Source organism: Fistularia commersonii, chromosome 7, assembly GCF_037954325.1.
Source record: "Fistularia commersonii isolate RoL2024-O1a breed Wild chromosome 7, RoL_Fcom_v1.0, whole genome shotgun sequence".
Lineage (NCBI taxonomy): Eukaryota > Metazoa > Chordata > Actinopteri > Syngnathiformes > Fistulariidae > Fistularia > Fistularia commersonii.
In genome coordinates, this window is record NC_141290.1 from 7,288,771 (window position 1) to 7,313,771 (window position 25,001).

A 25,001-nucleotide genomic window follows, 5' to 3' on the forward strand; every position below is an offset into this window, starting at 1 on the left:
CACGTAGGCGGAGTCGAGGATTGAACCACCGACCTTCTCCTGGTTGGTGAACCTTTAACGTCAACGCAGTGGAAAGAATGTTACTCAGCTAGAGACGCCGCGCCTGTTCCTGTAAGGTCAAAGGGGGCGCAATTAAATCAATACACTCGTCAATTATATGTTCTGACTGGTGGAATTTCAACGATGTTGGATCCAATTAAATCCAAACCTGCTCGACGTGTTATGGCCGCGAAAAAAAAACCCAGGTCGGAGGGCTGCCGGTCAAAGCAGTTAAACCCATTTGTACGAATTGTTATTCTAATCCCGCCCGGATTATTAAAGCACCACAAAATGAATGACTCCCTGTCCAAGTATTCCTGCGTGGATTACAAGGTTGAACAATAATCCCTTCATGTCGCGTTCATGCTGCTGTTTCACGGTTGACACCCTCCCTGGTTCATCCTCAGCGGATCGGATGGAGGCGCACGGATTGTGGAAATAGAAGTTCTTAATTCTAGATCCGAGGCAGTGACGCCCGGTAAGGGGAAGCGGATGAGGCAGAGCCTCACCTGTCGTTATAAGAAATAGAAAATTCATAATGATAAAATAAATATGAACATCCATCTGATCTGCGTTATAAATTGATTTTTTTTGGACGATTGCGACATTTTCTCAAGCAAAAAAAAAACCACTGAATTCACCAAATTTGGGGCTGAGTCGAGCTTCACCCGAGCATGCGCTGTCCCTCACAAACAATATAATGTTTGTAGAAAAAAAATGTATTACTATTATACAAACCATGAACTTCTAAAGCCTGTGTGGTGTCTTCCATGGAAATGTGTGACAGAATTATTCAGACAGTAAACAGCAAAGGAAAGTTATAAGGTGAGGCAGGCAGTTCTGTGCCTCACCTGGGGGGGGGGGGGGGGGGGTTGCTGCCCTCCTTTTTCTATAAGCATATAACATAAGATAAAAGATAAAAAAAAAAAGAAATAAAAGAAAATAAGGAGGACTTTTTATGACAAAGTAACAGAGCCCTATGTGGAGAAAAATAAGCCCATAGACGTTGTATACAGAAGACCCTGTGTTTACTAACACACACAAGCAAACAAACCTGTGGCGTTGTAGCGTAGCATCAGTCATGCATGCTACTCTGTATCGTTTACATGGTTCATTGTTAAGTTCTCCTGATTTAATGTGTTTTCAGTGAGCTGGTAAGCTTAAGAGTGCTAGTGCTAGTAATGTCTAGAAGTTAAGAATTTTAGTCGCTCTGAGAAGGAAATAATAGAGAGATAAACCTATAAAAAAGTCTCAATAGAGAGCAGTTTGGATCTGGAGAACGGATCCATGGGTCTACATTGATTTCAATGGGAAACATTGATTGGATTCACAAAGGGAGCCAAACAACAAATCATATTTTTAAATTGAGGGTCTACTATGCAAAAAAAAAGGAAAGACCACAAATAAGATTTTTTTTTTCTAATTCTCCCCCTGCTGAGAAGCCCTTTTTTTGAGAAGCAGCAGAGTTTCAAAGTAAAAAAAAAAAAAACAAAAAAAAAAAACATTATAAACTTTCATTAGTCTGTAATGGGTATGAAAAAGCCAATAAGCATTAATAAGGAATAAACATGCTGACAAATGAACGGGGAATAAAACACTCTGAACTGCGTGGATCACTGTGGACTGGCGTGGCTGAGGACACCAGAAGATGACCAGCACGAATGTGGTTTATTTCATGAAACATTTCTCTTTAAAACAAAAAAAAAAAAAAAAAAGAAAAAAAAAAGGAAAACAAACTTGCAAAATCTCTTTTGCACACCGCGCAGCGGGCGGGCTGCACCTCCCGCAGGAGATGAACGGCTGTGGGAGGGAAGGCGCGGCGTCATTCGCCTGTGACCGCGCATGGAGGCGGCGCCGCGCACCGTGCACCGTGCGTGAAACTCCGCTGTGCACAAGTCCGACGGGGCTCCGCTCAGGAGCATCACCGGAACATCTCCTCCTTTACCGGGACATTTCATCCAACACCGAGGAGACGCGGATAAAACAACAACAACAACAACAATAACAACAACCCGATGTTCTCCACGCCGATCGGACACCTCCAGGGTGAGTCTCCAAAGTCTTTTTATTCTTCTAAGCTTTACAGATGAGACCCATCTCGTCTGTTCACATAAAGTAGTCCCTTCTTCTTGGAGGGGCTTTTACGCACTTTCCCTCCCCACGCTGCGTGGAGGCTCCCCGGGCGCGGTGAAGGTGCAGGGAGCGCTGGTTGTGCTGGAAGCCCTGGAGCTCCAGGGGCCTCCAGATGTATGGCCTCAGCTGTCGCCTGTCACTTTAGTGGCAACTGTTGGGCGCACCGTGACCATAGCTGTCAAGAGGGTGCTGCTGAGTGTGTGTGTGTGTGTGGGGGGGGGGGTTACACACTCTCACACACACTGGCAAGATGGTTGTGAAGGACAACTCCGAGCCGGTTGCGTGTCCAAGCTGTGTTGGTGTTTGTGTTTTGTTTTTGGTGACGATCCAGAGAGCGCGAAGCCGATGAGGCGAGGTCAAGAGTGCGGGAGACACACCCTGGGGTTTTAAAAGCCCCGAGACTAAAGTTCTAACCCCGTTGGCTTCCCCTCAAACTCTCCAAAGTGATGGGAAGCTCCCGTCCAATGGACGTGGGTTCGGTCGGAGAAAGCCGGAGATCTGTCACCGAGGCCGCAGCCGGCGAAATCCAGGAGGTGCTCGGCCGGGAAAGCCCGGTGGACCTCCGGGAGGAGGTTTCAAACCATCTGTTGGACCGAGTTGTTTGTCTTCTCTGGTGAAATGGAGTGAGAGAGGAAAAACAAAAGGTGGCTTGAACAGCTGGACGGACAGGAGGAGGGCGGAAACAGGGGGGGTGGCGCCACCTGGTGGCCTGGTGGGTGGGCGACCGCTGTCCCTCACTTGTTTCCACCTCAGTCTGAATCCGACGATGTAAAAACATCCAGCTCCTTCGGTCCAACTGTGGGGAAATCGTAAAATAAGATGTATTTATGAGGAGCCGTGCAGCGGTTAGACCAGGGGTGGGAAAACTACGGCCCGCGGGCCACATCAGGACCGCTGGTCTCTTTAATCCGGCCTACTTGATGTGAGTGATTGAATGATCGGATCAATGAACGTGGAGCTCAAACAGAGGATTATATCATTTTTGGAGCTACTTGGGAATTTTCCCGAGCTGAATGACAGCGATTAGCTTTGTGATTTAACATGGATGAGCTGGACGTGAAGCTGTGAGGGAAAAAAGGGTTTGTGCATGAAATGCAAGCAAACCTTCAAAACCAAGCTGGTTTTATTTTCAAAGCAAATGTCAGACAATGTCCAGACAAATGTCGACAATTTTTTTTAAATTCTTTATATGTATCGTATCTTGTGCTGACCCGGCCCGTCTTTCAAATTTTAAAAATCAATGTGGCCCCTAAGCCAAAAAGTTTGCCCACCCCTGGGTTAGAGCCTCCTCGTCACAGCAAGAAGGTCCCTGGTTAGATTTCCACCGGTGGCGTTTCCGTGTGGAGTCTCCCCGCGTGAGCCCCGTGCACGTGGGGTTCCTCAGGGTTCTCTGGGTTCCTCCTGCAGTCCAAACACATGACGGAGGTTCATCAGAGACCCTACTTTGTCTAGACGTGTGAATGAGAGGCTGAATGGTCGGGTGTCTCTATATGACACATGAATGAGAGGCTGAATGGCTGTAAGTCTCTATATCAGGGGTGTCGAATTCATTTTGGTCACATACGGCCTAATTTGATGTCAAGGGGGCCGGACTAGTAAAATCATTACCTAGAAGTAGCACTAAGTCCAAATTTTTCCTTTGTTTTAGTGTAAAGGAGGTAAACAGGTAAATTCTAAAAAAAAATATATATGTAATGAACTGTTCCTCTAATAAAAATACATGACAAATTAATATTAAAAGTGACTATTAAAAAAGAATTGATGAAATTACACCCTAAAAATTTTGTTGAGTTAAAAGAGAAAATCTTGTCACTGTGGGAAACTTTGCCACTAGAATTTATAAGAAAACTGATTATTAGCATGTATAAGAGGAGGTGTAATGTTTACAAGGCTAATGGTGGCTACTCTGGTTATTGAATTAATCTTTTTTATTTTGCCCTTTTATTTTTTTTTTGCTATCGTTTTTGTGTTTTTTATAAAAATAAGAAAAGAAAAGGTAATTTTAACAATGTCACTAGATGTTTTTTCATCAAAAAAATCATTTTGTTTTCAAATTTTGAAGCAAAAAATACATTGCAAAGGTACTTTTTCATTTCTCCCATGCCTGTTTTCTTATGAAACCCACTGTATAAAACCCCCGATGCATGTGAGGGAAAAACACGCGGGCCGCATGATCACAAAAATTTGATTTCAGGCAGGGGGACACAAAATATTGTTCCGGGGGCCGCGTGTCTGAGACCCCTGCTCTATATAATGTATGAATTGTTGAATGTTTCTCATGTGAATGAGAGGGTGAAGAGTTTTATGGCTGTTTATGATGTGGAAAAGGGCGACTAAATAATTGTATGACTCTCTAATTGACATGTGAATGAAAGGGTGAATGGTTGCAGATGATGAATGAATGAATGAATGAATGAATGAATGAATGAAGTGCTTTCCTCCAAAGGGCTGTAAAAACCAAATGAGGACACACTGAAACAACAGAAACAACTCCAGATTCAGATCAGTCTGTCTCAGAATTCCAGAACGTGACAAAGAGTTACCTTTAATCGAAAGATAATTACATCGTAAAGATATTATAAAAGAGAAAGAACTACAAAAGTGGCGCGGGTCAAATGACGATGGAGCAATGAGTACATTTATGTACTGCATTACAAGTTCACAAGGTAAAATCAGTGATAAAAGCGTGTCGTATCAGTCGATGCGGGAAAATCAACCATAATTTTATCTGACGTCATTGATCTATATATTGATTTAGCCAATTCAAATCCGAGATAATGTGTAATATCTGTTAAAGGAGGACAGTCGGCTGTTTAAAAGGATTATATTCAATAGCTTTGTTGTAGTTACTTCCCCTCAGGCTCCCGTGCGACTGTGCGATTGGGCGACGGTTGTGACGTCACTGCCGATGACGATGTTCGCCGCGTCATGGCGGAAAGGTAAATAATTGGCGAAATGCAGACATACTTCGCCGGGAGCGGTATGGATTTGGCTTCAGCGTCCCAGCTTTACCCAGAATGCACCCCTGTGGGCATGGCGGCCGCTCGCTTTCAGACATAAACACCGACACACAGTGTGTTTCTGTCTGCTCACCTTTGAGCGTGCGTGACCGTTTATAAGCATCCCGCAACCCGGTGCTAGCGAACAGACTCCTGTGTGTGCAGAGCGAGAGTGAATCACCCCCTCGCGCCCCGTAAACCACCTGCCGGCCAAAATGCCCCAGCGGCTCCTTTTAATTCCCAGATGTGGCTCGCGGCAGCGGCGGCTAAAAGCAGCGTGGGGTCGGGGATGTGTGCTGCTGGTAGCTGTTAGCTGGTCGTCCACGGGCGCTAGACGGGTGCAGCAGCCATTAACCGAAGGCCGTATTTGGGAACCTAAACATCCGATACCCAACAGTCAAGAGTACCCGCTTCTATCTTTGCGACGCCCCAACGGCAACACCAATGAGAGTCCAGGGCGTCGGATCCACGTGCAAAGCGTTACCCTTGTAGCGCGTTGTGGTAATTAGCAATTTAGCGCTTCCAGGCACAGTTCAGTTTCATTACAAGTCGCGGGGGAAAATCGGTTTGGCTCACGCCTGAGCTCAATGCTAACCGCACGTCGCGATTAGTCCAAGCGCTCGCCATCGGTTTTTGAAAAGTTGTTCCTACCGAATTATGGAACAACAAATGCATTTCCTGGGGTCACGCTGTGCCACAGGTCAGATGTTTTTTTTTTTTTTTTGTTCAATCATGAAATGTTAATAAGTGTTTTCCTTGCGTTGGTTCATGCATGCAAATAAAAAGGGTAGATAAATCTTGTTTTTTTTTTTTGCTCTTATAAGCACTGTGAGGTGGATATTATATAATCTCCAGACAAGATACTCACTTTCTGTTCCATTGCACTCTAAGTGATAGACCGCCCTCCCCAATACATTCAACACATTATGTCATCACACCTCGCTACGAATAATCAGCTGCCTCCTGTTTCCCATGTAAATGGGAGTGGAAATATGTGTGTGTGTGTGTGTGTGTGTGTGTGCGTGTGTAAAGGCACTGCTGCACTCATTCAAAACAAGGCATGTCACGTGTCATAGCAGTTGAACATCTGACCAGTCTATCAGTACCTATTAGAAAAGAATAAGAATAAGAAAAACTTAATTTATCCTGAAGAAAATTGTTGTGCCAGAGCTACAAGAAATACATAATAATAATAAATAATAGTAGAAAATTGTATGAACAGTTAAAAAAAAGAAAAAAAAAGGGTGGGGAGAATAAGAAATACGAATAGATTATAAAGTGTCTGAATAGAATAGAGGGGCAGCTAGGTGGTGTAGCGGTTAGCGCGTCCACCTAACAGCAAGAAGGTCCCTGGTTGGATTCCCACACTTGGTTCTCTGGGTTCCTCCTGCAGTCCAAACACATGCAGAAGGTCTGGTGTAAGAAGATCGATTTTTGGAGTTTTCACCGGCAACCTCGGGCTCTCATTGTTTCCCCGCTGTTGTTGTTGTTGTTGTTGTTTTCCCGTCGGACGGCCCGAGCGTCACTCCGCTGCCAACGAGGACGCCGAAGAACAACACGCAGATGTGTCAATATTGACGGAGGCCGAAAGAGTTCGAGTCTCGCGGAGCGTCGGCCCCCGGGGGCCGGCCGAGCGGAGAGGAGGGGCCCGTTCTGTCACAACAACCCGACGGCGGCTCCCAGTGTGGGGGCCGTCCGGAGGGGCCGCCTTTTATTTACTGAGCTCGCATCGTCTTCCTGTTAGAGGTCGGGCTCACAAAGAAAACACCCGCCTTGCCTCTCCAGATGTGTGTGTGTGTGTGTCTACGTGTGTGTCCTCACACACCTGAAGAATACAATGTTCTAGAGGAATGTGAAGGACCAGTTCAGCTGGTTATTTCTAGAAAGCGAGTCCCTCTGTATCGCTTTTCCTGTGGGCTACCTGATAGCGCTAGCCGCTATTGTCCCAAGTCACGATTAGCAGGTCCAAAAATAACACACCCAGATATGACATGAAAGGTTTCTAAGAATAGCCCGTTTGTTAATTCTGCTTTCACACACACACACACACACACACACGCACACACTGGCCTGGATCTCTGCGACCTCGGGAGTCTTAAAATGAACGAGATTTAAAATAGCGCCCGTCTTTCAAGATGCGTTTCTAAATTTAATTTGATCACACTAGAGGGGATGTGATGTCGCGTTGTCACTTCGGCGTTGTGTTTCAAATCGGTGACACGAGACGGTTTATTCTACTGTTTTCTTCCTCGGGCCGCTGACCCCGACAACCTTGCAACCGGCCTTGCGACACGAATACAAAACAATCGACTGAAAAACTAGACCAGCTGCAGACGGTAGCATAGATGAACGACTGGATGCAAGATAGAACTAGTTGTTACTAATTTCTTTATAGATGTTACTACTACTAACTCCTAGATCAGGCTATTATTTTGGCTGGCGGGCCATATTTCTTTCATTTTTACGTACGGGCAAACTAGGTATCATGTCAATTGAACAAAATGAAAATTGCAATTTAAGTATTTGCATTTTTTTAGCATTTTATTTCAACTTTAAAATAATAAATGATCATATGAATGTACCGACATTATTTTGTATGTAATGATCCATAGAAAATTAAACAAAAGGAACAAATAAGAAGTTTCTAAATTCAATTGATTGATTGAAAATATCCAAAGAAAATTGGTTGGCGGGCCTGGATAAAAAAAGAAAAACGGCGGATGTGTCAAATGTCCTACATATTCCATCTGAAACATTTGTTTTCTGGTTATTTGATGGATAATTTAAATTCAAAATCATGCAATGCCATTTTTTGGGGGGATTAATTATTCAAAGGGATTCTCAGATCTCATCAAGAAAATAAACCTCTGGTCTCAGAAGCGTCCAAAAACCAGGAAGATTCAGAGTGTTTATTATCACATGTACAGTGTAGAAACATGTTTCTCAGCGCATTTGGATATATGCTGATAGGAAGAGTGTAAAACTTGTCATAAATGTGATCATAGATAAGAAACATCACATTGCATTACGCGGGATGTCCAGCACCAGCTGGAGGGATGGATCGTGTGGAGATCGGGGGTCTCCACACAAACCGGCCCTTTAGCATCCGCTAACGCTTGAAGGACCCGGGTCATGTGACCCCGTTCAGCGGAGGCAACCCCGCATACCTGAGCCCGAAACATCCGAGGACATTTAGGAAAGCTCCGATTTAATGGAAACGAAGGGATGGACTCTTGCCCTCTGGAGGAAGGCTCAGGCAGCCGGATTGGCCTTTTTTTTTTTTTTCGCGGTTTAGGTTAGAAGCAGACATCTTGATAAGTGCCCAGAACAACCGTGTGGGCTTTCATCGGTCCGCGAAGGTCAGGCGACCGTCGGCGATCCGCGACGGATGGATGCGCGTGTTGAATACGGGAAAGTTTGCAACGATCATCAAAAGGAGCCTTTCGTCACAATGGAGTCTGCGGCCGTGGCCCAATTTGGATGAATGTTTCAAAGTGTCGGAGCCTTCAAGGACAGACGAGAAGGAGTGGAAGTCAATCTGGCGAACAGATGCTGCAAAAATCCACAGTCGGGTGTTCTGTTAATCCCCCGGGACCTCCAATAGAGATACGAAACTATGATATCCGTCTTTACTAGCCCTTCTCCAGGCAGATCTTCTCATCTCGATGCAGACACCCAAGGACTCTTATCAGGGATGCTCATCTGTGAGAGGGTCACCGTGGGAGCCTGGACGCTTGCTATCGTCGTCCGCCCCTTCTGATGTTTTCTCCCGCGGTCTTAATGACTCGGTTTCGGCCCGATCGAGCGGAGCTCTCCGCCTCCGTCGGCGGAGTCCCCTCCCCGCGCCGCGGCACCCGGGCGTGCGTTTAATTAGAACCCTCGCAGGAGAACGTAGACGAGTGTTTCTCCAGGAATGTTAATCATTAGCGGGATCCTGGCTGAGCGGCTCTTAACTGTTACACAGCGTCGTCGGATTTTTCCTTTTGAAGCCGCGCGGCTCGGAAAAACGCTTCCACGTGTGCGACTCGCCGACTTTTCCTTCCCGGGACGGTCTTCTTCTCGGGGACGGCGGCAGCCCGTTCCTTCTGCTTCCTCGCCATGTAAGGAAGAGGTTACTTTTTTCCCTCGCCCGGCGTGGAAATGTCACGACGGCTTTCGCGAGATGCCGAATACCTCCACGGAGACCACACATGGCAGGACTCGCGCTTTACCGATCCCCGGCTTTTGTCGGCGCGAGTGTGTAGTGTAAGAGCGGCCCATTCATCCTCGGCCGGCCGTGTTGTAGACAGCCGCAGGCTTTTGTGGGGTAATAGTGTCCTCAAATAAAGGGGCTTCCTCCGTTTAACAGCCCCGGGAGGTCTGTCGCTCCGCTCTCCATTGTTCCCAATGAGGTCCGGCTTTTACAACTAGGTGAGAGGGTGTCAGGTTGAGTGTGAATTATGATAGCGGTCCCGATCGTACACCTCCGCCATGTTTGTGCGGTAGAGACAGCGGTGCACTGACTGCGGACGAAACCATTCGTCGCTTCTAAATCGGCAGTTTGTTTCTATACATAGCCGGTCACGCAGTACGAGCGTAATCCGCCGCTGAATTAAAGAGGGTCCCAACATGTCTCCGGTCGTGCAGTTCCCCAGAGTACGTGAAGTGAACTTCACTAAACTCCTCGTCTTGAGACAAATCCGGGGTTTAGCTGTCGCGCTCGGCCGCCCGCCCGCCCGCCCGCCCGCCCGCCGCTCTGTCAGGACGACACGGTCGGAGGGGTTAGGAGAAGGTGATGAGAAGGTTAGAAGGGTAACAAGCCCCGCGGCCTGACCCGAGTTTGTCTGCGGCAATCTAGCTAAGTCAATATCAATACGCTGCCTGCTCCACCAGTTGACCTTTTCCTCCCTCTTTCAAGGCGTAAAAAGGATTGTTGTTACAGTAGAGTGATAGGCTTTTATTGGCCTTTATAACTGAGGCTTTTGTTGGGCCTGTGTCCTGCTAATACCCGCCGGCGAGTCATTTAAACCTTGAGAATGCCTACTTTTTATAAGGTAGCTCACACACCAGCGAGAGCCGCTGCTAACAATGGTCATCAATGACACCGAGTTAAAGACTGACCTTCCATTTGCCCCTTCGGCACCCCGGTTTATGACGCGTCTCGGGACTTTCATTTTGCCCGTTTAAACCGATGACACGAGGCTTCGGCTCACACCGGGATCCATCTCTCGCCCAAGCTCGGGCTCGGACCGGACGCTTTATTTTTCCACACCACCGACGGGAATCCGGGTTTTATCATCGCGCCGTAGGTTCGGAGGATCCCCGTCCCGTCATTGTCGGGGCGCGCCGGCGGAGGACGACCTCGCCGCCAGCGCGGGGGGCTGTTTTCACCGTGGTGAGAAGGTGCAGACCAGGTGTTAGGTGCTGTTCGTGTTGTTGCGGCTATGACAGGGGGAGTGGGCCGTAAAGCCCCGGGGCCACAGATTTATTGGTCATCTGGCGCTCACCGAGGTCTAGGGTCAGGGATGCACGGCTTAAGCCACATTATATTATTCGACTATCTGGAGTGAACCTTGAACTGTGAGACGGTGAGGTTTCTTCTAAACAATAGTTATACAACAATTCGGGACGTTAAAATACTTTACCACGCTTTGCTCATTGTGAGAGCCCATTGTCCGTTTACAAGTTTAGTGATATGTATTTGTCCTTTTCTCTCCAATCTCCGAGGGAATCAGGAATAGGTCATTGATGCTGAGATTAGCGGCTTAACTTTGCAACAAAAAAGCAGGATGCCGTGTCGTCCCTCCCCTCAAAGAGTTGCTAATGGGGCCGGGCGGTGAGCCTTTTTGGACGAGCACAAAGGCCTGAGGTTCTGGCGTGAAAGGGTGCCTTTCCTCCCTGGACTTGGCTGCTACAATGGCTTTGTCCACACACCCGCCCTTCGCCACCATTTAACTGTTTGGAGAATTGCATATTTTCTATGCGTATTCTATGTAGCGGCGCTGTTCGCTGAGAAAAAAAACAAACACTTTAATAGTCACTATGTTTGGATATCCCATCAAATCTAAGTATATTTGGAGGGAAGATGTGCTGTCAATCATGCACAGCCGGAAATAAGCCGTTGAGAAGACAGATTTTGGTGTTTTTTGACATGTTGAGCCGCCCGTTCTGCCTTGAGGATATATGCCGTATATGTAGCGTTTAGCCTTTGCCGCTAACGTGGCTTAAAATATATTGTCTCAAGAAGATGCGCACTAAAGCTGTCCGTCAAACGTTGTCGGATCAGAACGTCAAGGTCACCGGCGTGCGCGTCGACGCCACCCTCGCAAAATGACGCTCTCCTAAATGTTCCCCAAGAAAGCTGTTTGTTTGGTAGATTCTTTGCACCCCGATCGAATTCTCCGCTGCTCTCGGAAAGAATAATTCAATTCTGCAAACTTGTCTTTTTCGGGTAAGTGACTTTTTGAGGTTTCAATTAAACATCCCAAAAAAAAAAAAAAAAGAGGGGGGCAGGTTACAGAAGGTGCAACTGTCCAGAGTTTGACCTGAACCGGTCACTTTTGTTTTCTGAGGCAACAGGAAGAGACCTCATGCCATGACATTCTTGCCGAGGTAAAGGAGAGGCAAAGGTCAGCTGCAAACTCCTCGGGGAGTTTCACTGGACAGGCAGGTCTGCGCAATTGTGTTTTATTGATCAGGTATAAAACTAGAACCACTGTAGTTCTGCGCGCAGTAAAACAGCCTGGATGCCGGAGGCGCTGCTGAATAGCGGCTGATAGTCACTCTGATTTCTGGCTAAATAACAGATCACTTGCTGGAGTAAGGATTCTACAAGGGTGAGCTTTTCGAGAGTCCAAATCGTTTGAATCGAATTAACCCTCGGCACGTTAGCCGGGAACCGGCCTTAGTCTTACGGCCTTCAATCCAGGAGAAGGATAAACATGAAGGGAACCCACAGGCGACGGTGCCTATCCAGAGTGTGCGATAGATCCTATACAGGTTAGCGTCAGGATAATATTCAAACCATCTAATGGGAATGTGTAGTAATGTTAAAAAGCACGTGAAGGAAAAGTAAACCAAGACGGCGTTAAACCCATTTGGCCGAAATAAACACTTTGCTAACCTGTGGCGTTGTTCGCTAAGAAAGCTAGCAAATAAAGCTAGCAAAATAATAGCTTCTATAGCTGTGATTCATCCCTCGAGGCCCGATAGCGTCTCTGATTCAGACCCAAGGATAGGGAGGTTCATAAAAGTGCTTTCTTTGGCTCCATTAGGTCACACACTTATTATAAAGTTGTAGTTAGCGAGCCGCTTCCTCCGAAAAAAAAAAAAACCAACAAAAAAACATTTCGGGGCAGGAGAAAGTAAAAAAAAAGAGGCAAACCGCTGGATAATCAAAGCGTGACTACAACATTCACCACCTTCCCCACATCTTTGAGCTGCTGATAGGAAAAGGGGAAAGAAGAATGTCATGTGAAAGCTGTTGCGGGTAGGCGGCGGTCGGCGCGGTAACAAGCTCTGCCATTGCTAATGTGCTACTTAAAGGCCCGGTTCCTGCTAGAACTTCACCGGTGGTTCTCATTTGGAAGCATATGTCTGAGGTACGGGGGTGGGGGGGAGGGGTCGACGGAGGAGCGACACCCCGCTCCCCCGTGACTGGCTGCGACGAGGATAGAGGGCTGGGCTTGGGCGGAAGGGGTTAGGGCTGGAGCTGGACAAGGGGAGGGGAAAGTGGTGGAGGAGAGAGACAAGAGTTGGATGACCATCTTGCCGAGGTGTTCCAAGTACGAGCTCGGACAGCCCTCTCTCAAATTCTGCAGTTTCAGATGTAGTATGGGCCGCTACCGCAGAGGAGATGCTGTGCGAGGCGGCTAGATACTTCCGTCCTGGGAAACGGCTGACAATCATCCGTGTCTGATATGGAGCCAAGGGGAAGAAGAACCTACTAGGTCTGGATAGAACCGTGATAAGACCCCCTTTTTCCGCTCGCCTGGTGGACGTTTGCCTACATTGAGGTAAGCTCACCTGGGAGATGACACAGATCTGATGTTTTAGAAGTGCCCGTGTAAAAGTGCGCCGAGTGATGTTTTTAACGGAAAGTTATGAAATTCACAGTTAGATCATGGAAATTTGGGAAATGTCAAACTCAGATGCCCCGGTTTGCGACGTGAAGGGCATGATTTTGATTTTACGATACGAAGGACTGAGCCAGCACGTGATGACAAATCTTAATAGAGTCGGACCGGCCGACGCAGGAGGTCCCTGCTGTGTGACTCCATGGATATGTCACTCCCATCCATTTGGTCTTTGAAAAACACTCCCGTGGCCTACAGTAACAAGACAAGCGTGCTCCTCTCTGCTGCCCCTGCCTATCTCCCAGCTGAATTTCCACCTACGTAGCTCCAAACTACAGATTCGTGAAAACAAAAAGTCCCGAGTTGCTATTTCTCTGTTCCCGCAAGGATCCGACTGTCCTGAAAAAACACTGGTCTGATAGTTGCGGACGGTCACAAGGGAGCCGCTTTTAAATGTCCACGCTGAAATGCTGCTTCTCGAAATGACGACGCGTTTCTCGTCCGCTGTTGAAAAAAACAGGGCTTGACTCGGTTCACAAGCAGAAATTTTTCGAACAGAAAAATCCTGTTTCCCCCCACCGAGCAGAGCCCGCGATGCCGAGCTGGCAGGGGCCAAGTCAAACATGTTGGTCCGGTTCAAACCGACGGAGAACACTGTGTGGAGTTGTGCGCTTGTCCATCATCTAGTCCCTGTAGGAGCGGCTTTCCTGTGTACACACTAAAAGACTGTAAATCCAGCGTGCACGTGTCGGGACATTCAAGGACTACGGTCAAACCGTTGGTTAAACCTTGGAAAATGTCACAGAGTTCCTGTTTTGGGAGCCACAAAAGAAAGAATACTGAAATATTGATGAAAATGCCTTCCCCTACTTGTTTGAAGGCTACAAAAGAGCTGTTTCGGACGGACCTTTTTGAACCGAGCATCTGATCTGTGCGAGAAGGTCCAGACATGTATGTTCGTCTTTTGCTTTTGGTACATTTGCATGGCTAAAGGTGTCACTCAAGAACTCGCACAACCTAACCTCCCCATCCTTTGTGGATCTCGTGACATCTACGCATTCCTACTCTTATACATGTCAGACACCTCCCTCCTCCCTCCACTGTAGGCAGATCATTCAGATATGCAGGCCTGGAGCTCCGCAAGCCATGTTAACAAGCACCTTTACAAAGGAGTCAGGGGCTGTTAAACATTCAGGACTGCAGGGGTCTGGCCAGTGTGGGAGGAGGCCAGGGCCCCTTGTTGGTGGAACATTTCCAAAAAGCCAACGGTGATGAGTCAGTGAGTTCGGAGTAGTCGACATAAGCGTGGCTTTGTCGCTCACTTGAGCGCTCCCGTCCGTTAGAAGAGGAAAAAAAAAAAAGGTCTCCGGTCAAACTCGGGAGGTGAGCTGACCGACATCCGAGGAAATAATTAGCATTCAGGTTTTTTACAAGAAAGGGGCCTTTGCCAGGCATCAAGCTGCGCGCGTCTTGTATTCCTTTTTTCGCGAGCTCGGCTGAAGTTCAAGCCTGACATTCCTGTGATTCAGAGCCGGCCCTATGAGACGTCCTGGTGGAGACAACGATCAGCACGTGGGATCGGAAGTCTCTCCAACAGATGCGTACGCCTGAAAAACGAATCTCAGTTCCTGACCGAACCTGCCCGCGCTTCGGTATCTCCCGCAAGAAACCCTAGCCGCTCTCAAACAAGGCCACATTTTTGCAGGTTATTTTGGTCTCATTTGCAAGTCAATAGAGGTGAGCAGAGCGAGAGATTGTCTTTCCGCTCACCCCACTCTCCCGGTTGAGGACAGGTTATCTGGGTTTCAGGGCTTTAACTGTCATGTATGAGATAACACAGCATCTTCAGGAGGAGGAGGAGACAGAGAAGGGCCTTAAAGTGAGATAAACAAGCCCTCCGTGGAATAAGCCATGAGTGGATTCCTTCTCAAAGGCGGCATTGTTCCGGGGCACCAGACGCGATTCATGGGACGAGAGGTGAGCCAGTCTGCCCAACTCAACGCTCTGGGGAATGACGGATTTCTCACCCGTGAATCCGCGACTGCCCGCATTCTGTACCCCAGTCATTTCCCCTATGAAAGCCACGGGTAGATTAGTAATAACGGCAGAGTTAATCATCCACAGTCACCGCTCGAGGAGGAGCCGGGTCCGAGCATACGGCTGACTAACAGGCTACGCTGCAGGATGTTCCTTCAGCCTCCACTGATACGTAGCTTCGTGTGCGCCAACGTCGCAGAGAAACACAAGCTTCACTTCCTGCGGCTTCTAGACGTATATACCATTCCAGGAAAGAGCGCAGATTTTCTGACCTCTTCACTGTCACGCCTGTGTTCAAAGACCGCGGATCCTGTGTGTCTGGTTTTCTCAGCTGTCTTTCCGCGGCCCTGCCTGCCCTTGCCGACCACAGGGGGGCTCAGGAGCAGGGGGGGCGGGCAGGCTGGTGGACACCGGCTGGGCTCCCATGGGCTCCGGCTGGATGGAAACGCCTCATCATCTCCGTGCCAGGATCTCACTACGTAAAGCCTGAAGTCTTCTACCGATGCTGTTTACATCCGGAACAGTTTTAGATTTAATATGAACCCCTACCAATTTCATTGAGACGGTTGACTCACAACTCGGTCAGACTTGCGAAGCGACGCTCCGTTGCCACATGTAGCCTAGCTTCATCCAATTACGGTTGGGCTTTATTCCGAGGACGATCTGTTTTCCGGCCCCGGCTGACACATTTATCGGGCAAAAAGGTCAGAAAACAGAGACGACAAAATATACGGCTATCAAATTAAAGTTCGGCGACGACTAACTTCCTCGTGAAAAGTTCTTCATGTTTGCCGCCGTATTCGCACGATGCCCTCCGACAAATCTATATCACAATAAGTTACCGCTCCAACCACGATGAAATTATGTTGGCATTTGTTTCTATGAAGTTCCTGGTGTATTCAGTGGTGTCGCCGGAGTCTCTTGATGACTACGACAGCTAAAACTGTGTCCACCATATCTGTCCACAACCCCCTACTGTCCTTCCCTGTCCCAACCACCTCACCTGTCTGGCATTGCTGCGTCCATCTAAAACATCAAAGGGTGATCAGGCATCACTGCAGCAGGTTGGAAAACAAAAAGACCAAAGCAAAAGGGGGGTTAAAGGGAGAAAACGGTCTTCTGGACATTCCCCATATGGTGTTCCTGCTCTCTTACCAGGCCAGTGTTTATCCAGACCTCGGGCTCAACTGGCATCGGGTCCCACGTGGTGGCCTCTCTCTGGAAACGGAAGCGACTCGGGAGGCTAAACCGTTAGCAAATAGGAGGTCTGCTAGCATTTGTTAACAATTCGCAAGAATGACATCACCTCGTGAAGCTTTAGAAATGTCCCACATGAGAAGGGTGCGCGCTTTACTACCACCGCAACGGCAGTTTGAGAGGGTATGCCATCTTTATAAGTTTCTTTGTGCAGTCTATACATGAACCATGGAGGCTTACTCAGACACCGTAATGGGATGAGGAGAAGGACTGGAGGCGCCGTGAAGAGCTGTAACCGTGTGATTCGGCCGGCGGTTTCATGGCACCGACGTGGCAACGCTTAGGGAGTCAGTTTGTAAGCTTGTTAAAAAGATATTCCCTCCCCTGTCTTTGTCGCTCTCATCCTTCTTCCTCCTTCCTTATTCGTCCTCTGTCGATTTAGTACGAAGAGTGTAATGAGCCTGGCGAACGCGCGCACGATGGCGGCCGGCATCCAAGGCGGGGCGCGCCAGCGGGACCTGGCGACGGAGCAGAAAGCCGGCAAGCTGACGTCCGGTTTCCAGCGCAGCTCCACATCCGATGACGACTCGGGCTGCGCGCTGGAGGAGTACGCCTGGGTCCCACCTGGTCTGAGGCCCGAACAGGTGAGCAGCAATCGGGCGCTATGGATTATTCGCTCTGCTCTCGGTATTCATGAGTAAACTCCGAGCAATACTCGGATCGCGCCTCATGTAGCACAGGAAGGAAATGGGAGAAAATGGGAGAAACTTCTTTCTTGTCTTCTTCTTCTTCTTCTTTCAGCTTTTCCCGTCAGGGGTCGCCACAGCGAGTCAACTTTTTCCATCTAACCCTATTCTCTGTATCCTCCTCTCTCACACCAACTACCTTCATATCCTCTCTCACCACGTCCATAAATCTTCTCTTTGGTCTTCCTCGAGACCTCTTGCCTGGTAGCACCAATTCCAGCATCCGTCTACCAATATATCCACTATCCCTCCTCTGTGCATGACCCGACCATCTCAGTCTGGCTTCTCTGACCTTCTCTCCAAAACATCTAACATGTGCCGTTCCTCTGATAGACTCATTCCTGATCCTATCCATCCTGGTCACTCCCAAAGAGAACCTCAACATCTTCATCTCTGCAACCTCTAGTTCTGCCTGCTGTCTTTTGGTCATTGAAACAGTTTACAGTTTCTAGTCCATACGTCATCGCTGGTCTCACCACTGTCTTGTACACCTTTCCTTTTATTCTGGCCGATAGTCTTCTATCACATAGTGCCCCTGACACTTTTCTCCACCCATTCTTGTACGCGATGTTATTCTTTTCCTTTTAGCTCCTATCTTCAGGGGTTGCTATTTGCGTGTCGACTCCCTTCACCTGACCCTATGTTCTGCATCCCCTTTTCTCACGCTGACCAACTTTGTCCTCTTTCACTACGTCCGAGAACCACCTGTAAAATACAAACCCGCGTTGCGCGGAAGAAAAACAAATAGATCCGACCGCGACTCCCTTTCACCAACTCTGGTAGACAGCATGTACGAGACAGAACTACCCATTTCTGAAAACCCTTTTGCTTGGTTTCTTTGTTCTCCCTTCAGACTTTTCTGTCTACAGTTCAGCCACTTACAGGAAGGATGTATGCGCATTTATTTACAAACTGCGGCGTGCGGAGATCTGCTTGTGATTATCAGATCTGTTCGGGGGGGGGGGGGGGACTCGGCGGGCCGGGCCAAACTGCTGCTGGCAGTGTTGGAAAAGCAGACCCCCACACCACAAACACAGCGGCGGCCTTTAGTTGTGCCTGCGAGGCAGCCAGTACGATGTGGCATTTTCCCCAAACTTGACTGTTCCCCTCTTTCCTCCCAAGTCCCCTCTTTCCTCTCTCGCTCCCTCCATCCTCCGTTAAACCACAAATGCAAGAGGGGGTGGGAGTGTTGAGCAAGAGGAGCGTGGGTTCCCAAACCCGGAGTCTTAACACCCAAACATGTAGGGGCCTTTGTTTGGGAAATGCATGGGTCAACTGTAATGCCTTTACTACAGCCATTCCCCTAAATGGGGAGTGTATTATGGGTCATCATTATAGTGAAGGCAGCACATAGGGCCTGGGAGGTAGCTGATTATTCCTCAGCCACTAGAAAGCTGGATGAGGGGTAATAGCAGCATGAAAGTGTGCATAATTTATAGTGGGGGGCCACGTTTGGGTGATTGTCGGGGTAAATTGCCGTCGCTCCCCCTCTTTAGACGGCTCGAGCTGCAGGAAGTCCCCCGACACACAGAACAAGCACATCCCACCTCTTTATCTGGCCGGCCGGCAGTAATGTCGCCTGCCTCGTAAAGTTTAGTCTCCAGTGTCGGCCCCAAGGGTCAAAGTGCCACCAAGGCAAGCTGCTTTGTCCTGTCCCTATAGAGACAAGCTTATGATTGGGAAAATACAACCGCCAAACTTATTTGACCTTTGACCTGTTTTGACTTTTTACTGCAGACTTACGAAGAGCATGAGTCCACCATTGTCAACAGTACTATACACGGTTATTGATTTTTTTTTTTAATTTTTTTTTTTTTAAACAAAGTATTTTTTTAAATACTTTGCAGAACTTCCACACAGCGGATCCGGTCCCAAATAACGCATTGGTTTTCAGGCTCTTTGGAAAGAATTTCGGTTTGCAAATATACGCCGCTTTGACCAATCAACCAATCGTGCCGTGTTGCTAAGACGTCTTTGAAAAACAATATCGCAGAAGTGATTGTTTTCCTTCGTACACTATCCGAGAAAAAAAAAAAAAGAAAAACACCCCAAAAAAAATACAAATCCCCAGAAAATGCAATTACAGGCCTTTTGCCTTGTTTGTAACAAAACGCTGGAAATTTTGCCCTCCTGCCTCAGGGGAGACCGTGGCAGACGTAGCCTTTTTTATGATTTTGGAGAAGCCAGGACTCGATCTGGCTGTCACAGCAGACGGGAGACAGCAGGAACACGCATTGCTTAAAAAGACTAACTAAAGGCCGTTTAAGTGGTTGAAAAGGCATCGACGCTTCAGCCGGCAGATTTCACAGCCGGGGCCCTCGGCAACATGCGGGGATGTTAAATGCCCCACATTTGTATACACTGTGGAGATTATTGTAATGCTAATCCGAGTTTTCCTGCCGCAGAGATTTCCACAAACATCCACAGGCTTAACTCTCGGTCATGTTTCCCGGCAAGGTAGGAATGGCCTTCAGCGACGACTGAAATAAAGGTAGAAAACGCACAGGTGTCCACTGTTGATTCCAGAATAAGCCAGGCGACCCTCTGCATGAAGAAGAATTTGGTAACCTCATTTTGGCTAATGAATTAGATGAGGCTACTGTGTTATCAGTCACGGCCGACGACAATTGGCATTTCTGACTGAGTCATTCAGTTGCAGCCGAAGGACAAAGTATGAGAGTGCGCGTAATTAGATTTTTGTCTGACAAGTCGCATTCTAACGTCACAATGTGCCAATGTCCCCAGGTCCAATTATATTTCTCCTGCCTGCCTGAGGACAAGATCCCATACGTGAACAGCCCGGGGGAAAAGTTCAGAATCAAGCAACTCCTCTATCAACTGCCACCGCATGACAATGAGGTAAGAAGAATCTTTTCAGAGACGCGAGGAAGTACGTCGCAAAGTACTCCGAGCTCGAGGCCTTCGTTTTACTTCGGTTCTGCGGTAGTTCCTCGGCGTGAACCAATAGCCTGATAGCCCAGTGGATCTTTTCAATGTCAGCCCTTGGCTTTCAACTTAACATCATACCGGAGGAATCTTGTCCCGTGATCCCGTGGGCATATAGCGTGGGCATAAAGCGACTTTTGACTTGATGATTTTATTATGTTTGCCGGAGCCCCCACCAGCTGGATTCCTGTCATAGCAGTGGGTTTTTACAAGGACTTCTCAGCAGGAGAGAGGGACGCTGACTGAAAGAGGCTTTATGTGATGCCACCGCTGCAGTGGCACCACGGGTCCAGTCGACTGTCTCCCTTCCTTTGTTGCCCGTCCTCTTGATTTCACTCTCAACAGAGGGCCTTGTTTGTGTAAACGTCTGCTTTGCCTCTTGTTAAGTCTTTGGGAAACATCAAAAAGGCCTGTAGTAAAAATGAGGTTCTCAATCAGGGGACCGTGAGTGGAGGTGCAAAGGGGGAGTAGGGAAGGGCAAGCTGGGGTCAAGAGTTGCCTTTGTTCGGCGTGCCCTGGTATGTACTCTGCCCTCTCCCATACTCACTGAAGTTAATCATCTTTCTTTGCGTCTGAAAGTCCTGCAGTGGAATTACATATCACGACTGAGAGAATTCACGACTGAGAGAATTGTCCAATTTGTGAACCGATTTTTCAAAATGCCCTCCAGCTCGCTTACCAAGTGTCCCCTTCCTTCCCAGGTACGCTATTGCCAGTCCCTAAGTGAGGAGGAGAAGAAGGAGCTACACATGTTTAGTGTCCAGAGGAAGAAAGAAGCACTGGGGAGGGGATCGGTGAAGCTGCTGCCCCGCAACTATCTGAACAGGATCTGCAAACATGTATGTCCCTCAACAGGGTTTGTCATGGAGAGGAGCTCTAAGAGCTCATTTTTAGACATGGACTCGGAAATGTCCGTATTCTGCGCATGTAGACCCGTCTAGAACTCGAACCCAGTGGATGAGCTCAAAGAGATGCCGACACAAACTGGACATGTAGTCCTGCATACGAGTCTTTGCTAAGTGGCTTGGAGAAATTCCATTTTATAGCTTAGGAGTTGAGTCTCATCCAAACATCGTCCCACTCATGCGCCTCCACGCTCAATATCAACCCGATCATCAGAATGACTTCTGCTTGTTTTTCTTACATTTCCCTGCAGAGGAACATAGAATATTACGGAGCCACAGGAAGTATGTGATAACGGGACGGCATATTGATCCGCAGTTATGTGTGTGTTGCAGTGTGGTGAAAACATCAACTGTGGCGAAATGGCAGTGTTCGCCTCCAGGGCAGGACCGGCTTTGAGCTGGCACCCGGCGTGTTTTGCCTGCGCCACGTGTAGTGAACTGCTCGTGGATCTGATCTACTTCTACCATGATGGAATGATCCACTGCGGGAGGCACCACGCCGAGCTCCTCAAACCTCGATGCTCAGCATGTGATGAGGTAAGCACTGGATTGAAATACCGCGGAAAAATACGAGGGAGTTTCAGTGCTTAATTCATAACCCGTATGAAGTACTTCCTGCAAAGCAATGCAATCGCCTCTAACTTTAACCCCAAATGAACATGTAACCCGATCACAAAGAGGCGACCGAAGGGAAATGCGAAGTGACATCGTATGCACGCCTCCGTCTACAGATCATATTTGCGGACGAATGCACCGAAGCAGAGGGACGTCACTGGCACATGAAGCACTTCTCCTGTTTCGAGTGCGAGACGATTCTCGGGGGGCAGCGCTACATCATGAAGGACGGAAGACCATACTGTTGCGGCTGCTTCGAGTCTCTCTATGCAGAATACTGTGAGGCGTGCGGAGAACATATTGGTAAGATACTGGTACTTTGGCTTCGTGATTATAGCGGCAGGGGTAAACGCGCTCAAGCAGGTGCAGCGCAAGGGGTGGTGTGCGATAAAAGAGCATCGGCCAGAATGAAAGAAAATGTGTACAGGACCGAGTGCCGAGACCCGCAGTGATGTACGGTAGAGACAGTGGCATTAATGAAAAGCCAGGAAGCAGAGTTGGAGGCAGCAGAGATGAAGATGTTGAGGTTCTCTTTGGGACAAACGGGACATCAGGCATGGGTCCATCAGAGGGACACTGCATGTTAGATGTTCTGGACAGAACATCAGAAGGATGCTGAGGTTGGAACTGCCAGGCAGGAGGCCTAGAAGAAGATTACGGATGCGGTGAGAGAGGACATGAAGCTAGTGGACACAGAGAATTGGGTTGGATGGGGGAAGTTGATTCGCTGTGGCGACTCCTAGAGGTAGTAGCCAAAAGAAGAAGATCATAACACCAGGTTTGATCTGTGGGCAGGAGCACTAACCATGTCATCTACTCCCTTGCCAGGTGTCGATCATGCTCAGATGACGTACGACGGTTTCCACTGGCATGCGACCGAAAACTGCTTCAGCTGCGCCCACTGTAAAAGTTCTTTAATGGGATGCCCTTTCCTGCCGCACCAGGGTCGTATTTACTGCTCCAAGGCCTGCAGTCTAGGGGAAGACGTGCACGCCTCTGACTCATCTGACTCAGCGTTCCAGTCAGCTCGCTCTCGCGAGTCCCGTCGCAGTGTGCGCATGGGCAAGAGCAGTCGCTCTGCAGACCAATGCAGGCAGTCCCTTCTCTTTTCACCTTCTGTCAACTATAAATTCCCCGGGTTTAGCGGGAATGCTGAGGACACCGTGACAAACAAGCTTGCTCATATGAACTTATCTGATGAGCACTTCTGGAGGGGACGGGGTGAGGAGGCAGAGGCACCAGAGGACCAGGTTGAGGAGTGGGCTGAGCATGAAGACTACATGACCCAGCTCCTCTTGAAGTTTGGCGAACACGGGGTCTTCCAACAGGCCAACGACTCCAGACCCACTGACTTCTGGATTGCGGACAGAGATGCAAAGTCAAGGCCAGAGTCCTCCAAAGCCGATAGTACCAATGAAACCGCGAGGGGGAGTCTGGCCAGTAAGAAGTACCAGGCTGACATGTACTGGGCCCAGTCGCAGGACGGGCTTGGGGATTCAGCCTACGGGAGCCACCCAGGCCCGGCAAGCAGCAGAAAAATCCAGGAACTAGAGTTGGATCACGGAGCTGGAAGCAGCATGGGAGATGAGACACAATGGTACAATGGTTCTCTAGAGTGTATCACAGATGAGTTAAAGAAGACGGATCCAAGTGTCAGAGGCTCCACGGACTCACTGGCTCTCTCCAATATCACCGGTGAGTACCAATGGCCATGTGCAGCAAAAGGCATCTTTTTGTGATCGTCGGAAAGTGGGTATAAATTTTCTCCTTCTTTCCTAGGTGCTTCTGTTGATGGTGATAGCAAAGACAGACCTTTGGTTTATTCCCTACAAGGCTTCCATGAGTTAGAGGCCGAGGCCTGTGAGAAAACAAGTAATATGGGAACCCTCAACTCCTCGATGTTACACAGAAGTGCAAACTCACTGAGGAGCCTTGTTTCAGAGCAGGAGGGGGAAGTGGAGAACATCGCAGAAGAGGACATACCTCTGCAAGAGGATAGGCCTAAACCTCACGTGCCTGCCCTCAGGAGAACGCGTTCGCAGTCTAAGCCGCAGCAAGTCAAATTCTCTGACGATGTGGTGGACACCGGGCATTATGGGGATATCCCGGTGCGGCAGCCCCCGATGAGTGAGCGGACTCGCCGGAGGGTGTACCACTTTGAGGAGCAGGGTCAGGACCTACACTCTGGGCGCCATCGTTACCACCATAGGAGGCGTCGCAGTCGCAAATCTTGCTCTGATAACGCGCTTAATCTCTTGCCAAAGGAGAGAACCCAAAAGGGCAGCAGAGTAGAGCGTACAGAGCCCCCTAAGGGACACCATGCCTTTTATGGACAGCCCAGTCCTGCCACCATGTCGGACTTTGGGCTACGGGGACCAGCCATGGGGAAGTTCTTGGGGCTGTATGGCGATGAGGATGATTGGTGCTCCACGTGCTCCTCTTCCTCCTCAGATTCTGAGGAGGAAGGGTTCTTCCTGGGCCAGCCCATACCTCAGCCGAGGCCCCACAGACAATATTTCACTGACGACATGCCAAGCGCCTTGGCTAGCATGTCCTCCCCCCAATACAGCCAACGGACTAAATCCAAAAAGAAGAAAGGTCACAAGGGTAAGAACTGTATCATTTCATAGACGTGTTAAGCTCAGTTTTCAGTAACGCTTTGTAAACCGCCCCTGCCTCTCAAGTCCAATGTTTGAAATGCAACGGTGTGTATGATTTTAAAAGCTTCACGGCACTCATTTTACCAGGGTGTTTTGTGCAAGAAGAAGTAATTTGTCTGATCCACCCCGTGCGTGTGCTCCTGCAGCATTACACGGCGCTGGAAAAGCAACAAAGTATTTCACAGTGATGCATATTTATGAAAGCACCATCTAAATATATTAAAGTTATTAATGTATATATTGTAGAGTTAAAAAAAAATGGCTATTTTTCTATCCTTGGGATGATGACATACTTTGAACCAAAATGGCATTAACATTAAACTAATGGTGGTTTGGCAAAGTGTCATTTCTCCATTGTGCCAACAAAAGCAGCAGCAAATCGACTGTGACCCATTGCCTTCAAACGTGGCTTGTAACTGGGCCGGCGCGAAAAAAACACTGTACAACACGGCCTGGTGGATTGGTATTTATAGGTCATGACGTATCAAACACCAATCATTGTAATCTGTAAAAATGTAAAAAAGTGAAATATAAGGCTAACGATGGTGAGGATGATGGTGAGGATGATGATGATGATGATGATGGAAATAAAATATCTATAACATGAAAGTTGTTTTATTGTGTTTTTCTTTTTTCCAGCATGCATAATGAATACAAAGAGACAGCAAGC

General features: G+C 48.3%; 1 protein-coding gene across 2 annotated transcripts; it reads left to right on the forward strand.

Annotated features, from left to right (window-relative positions):
• Positions 1–1,944: 1,944 nt before the first annotated feature.
• prickle1a (prickle homolog 1a) lies at positions 1,945–24,940 on the forward strand. 2 transcript variants are annotated; one of them, XM_086149441.1, is made up of 8 exons: positions 1,945–2,085; positions 16,902–17,103; positions 19,951–20,064; positions 20,853–20,990; positions 21,390–21,593; positions 21,788–21,974; positions 22,500–23,366; positions 23,451–24,940. In XM_086149441.1, exons 2-8 carry the CDS (start codon positions 16,915–16,917, stop codon positions 24,299–24,301), a joined length of 2,550 nt encoding a protein of 849 aa, XP_086005567.1. In that variant the 5' UTR covers positions 1,945–2,085; positions 16,902–16,914; the 3' UTR covers positions 24,302–24,940. The 2 variants fall into 2 exon arrangements, with proteins under 2 accessions (XP_086005567.1, XP_086005568.1); XM_086149442.1 differs by lacking the exon at positions 1,945–2,085 and adding an exon at positions 13,029–13,165.
• The last annotated feature ends 61 nt before the right edge of the window (positions 24,941–25,001 follow it).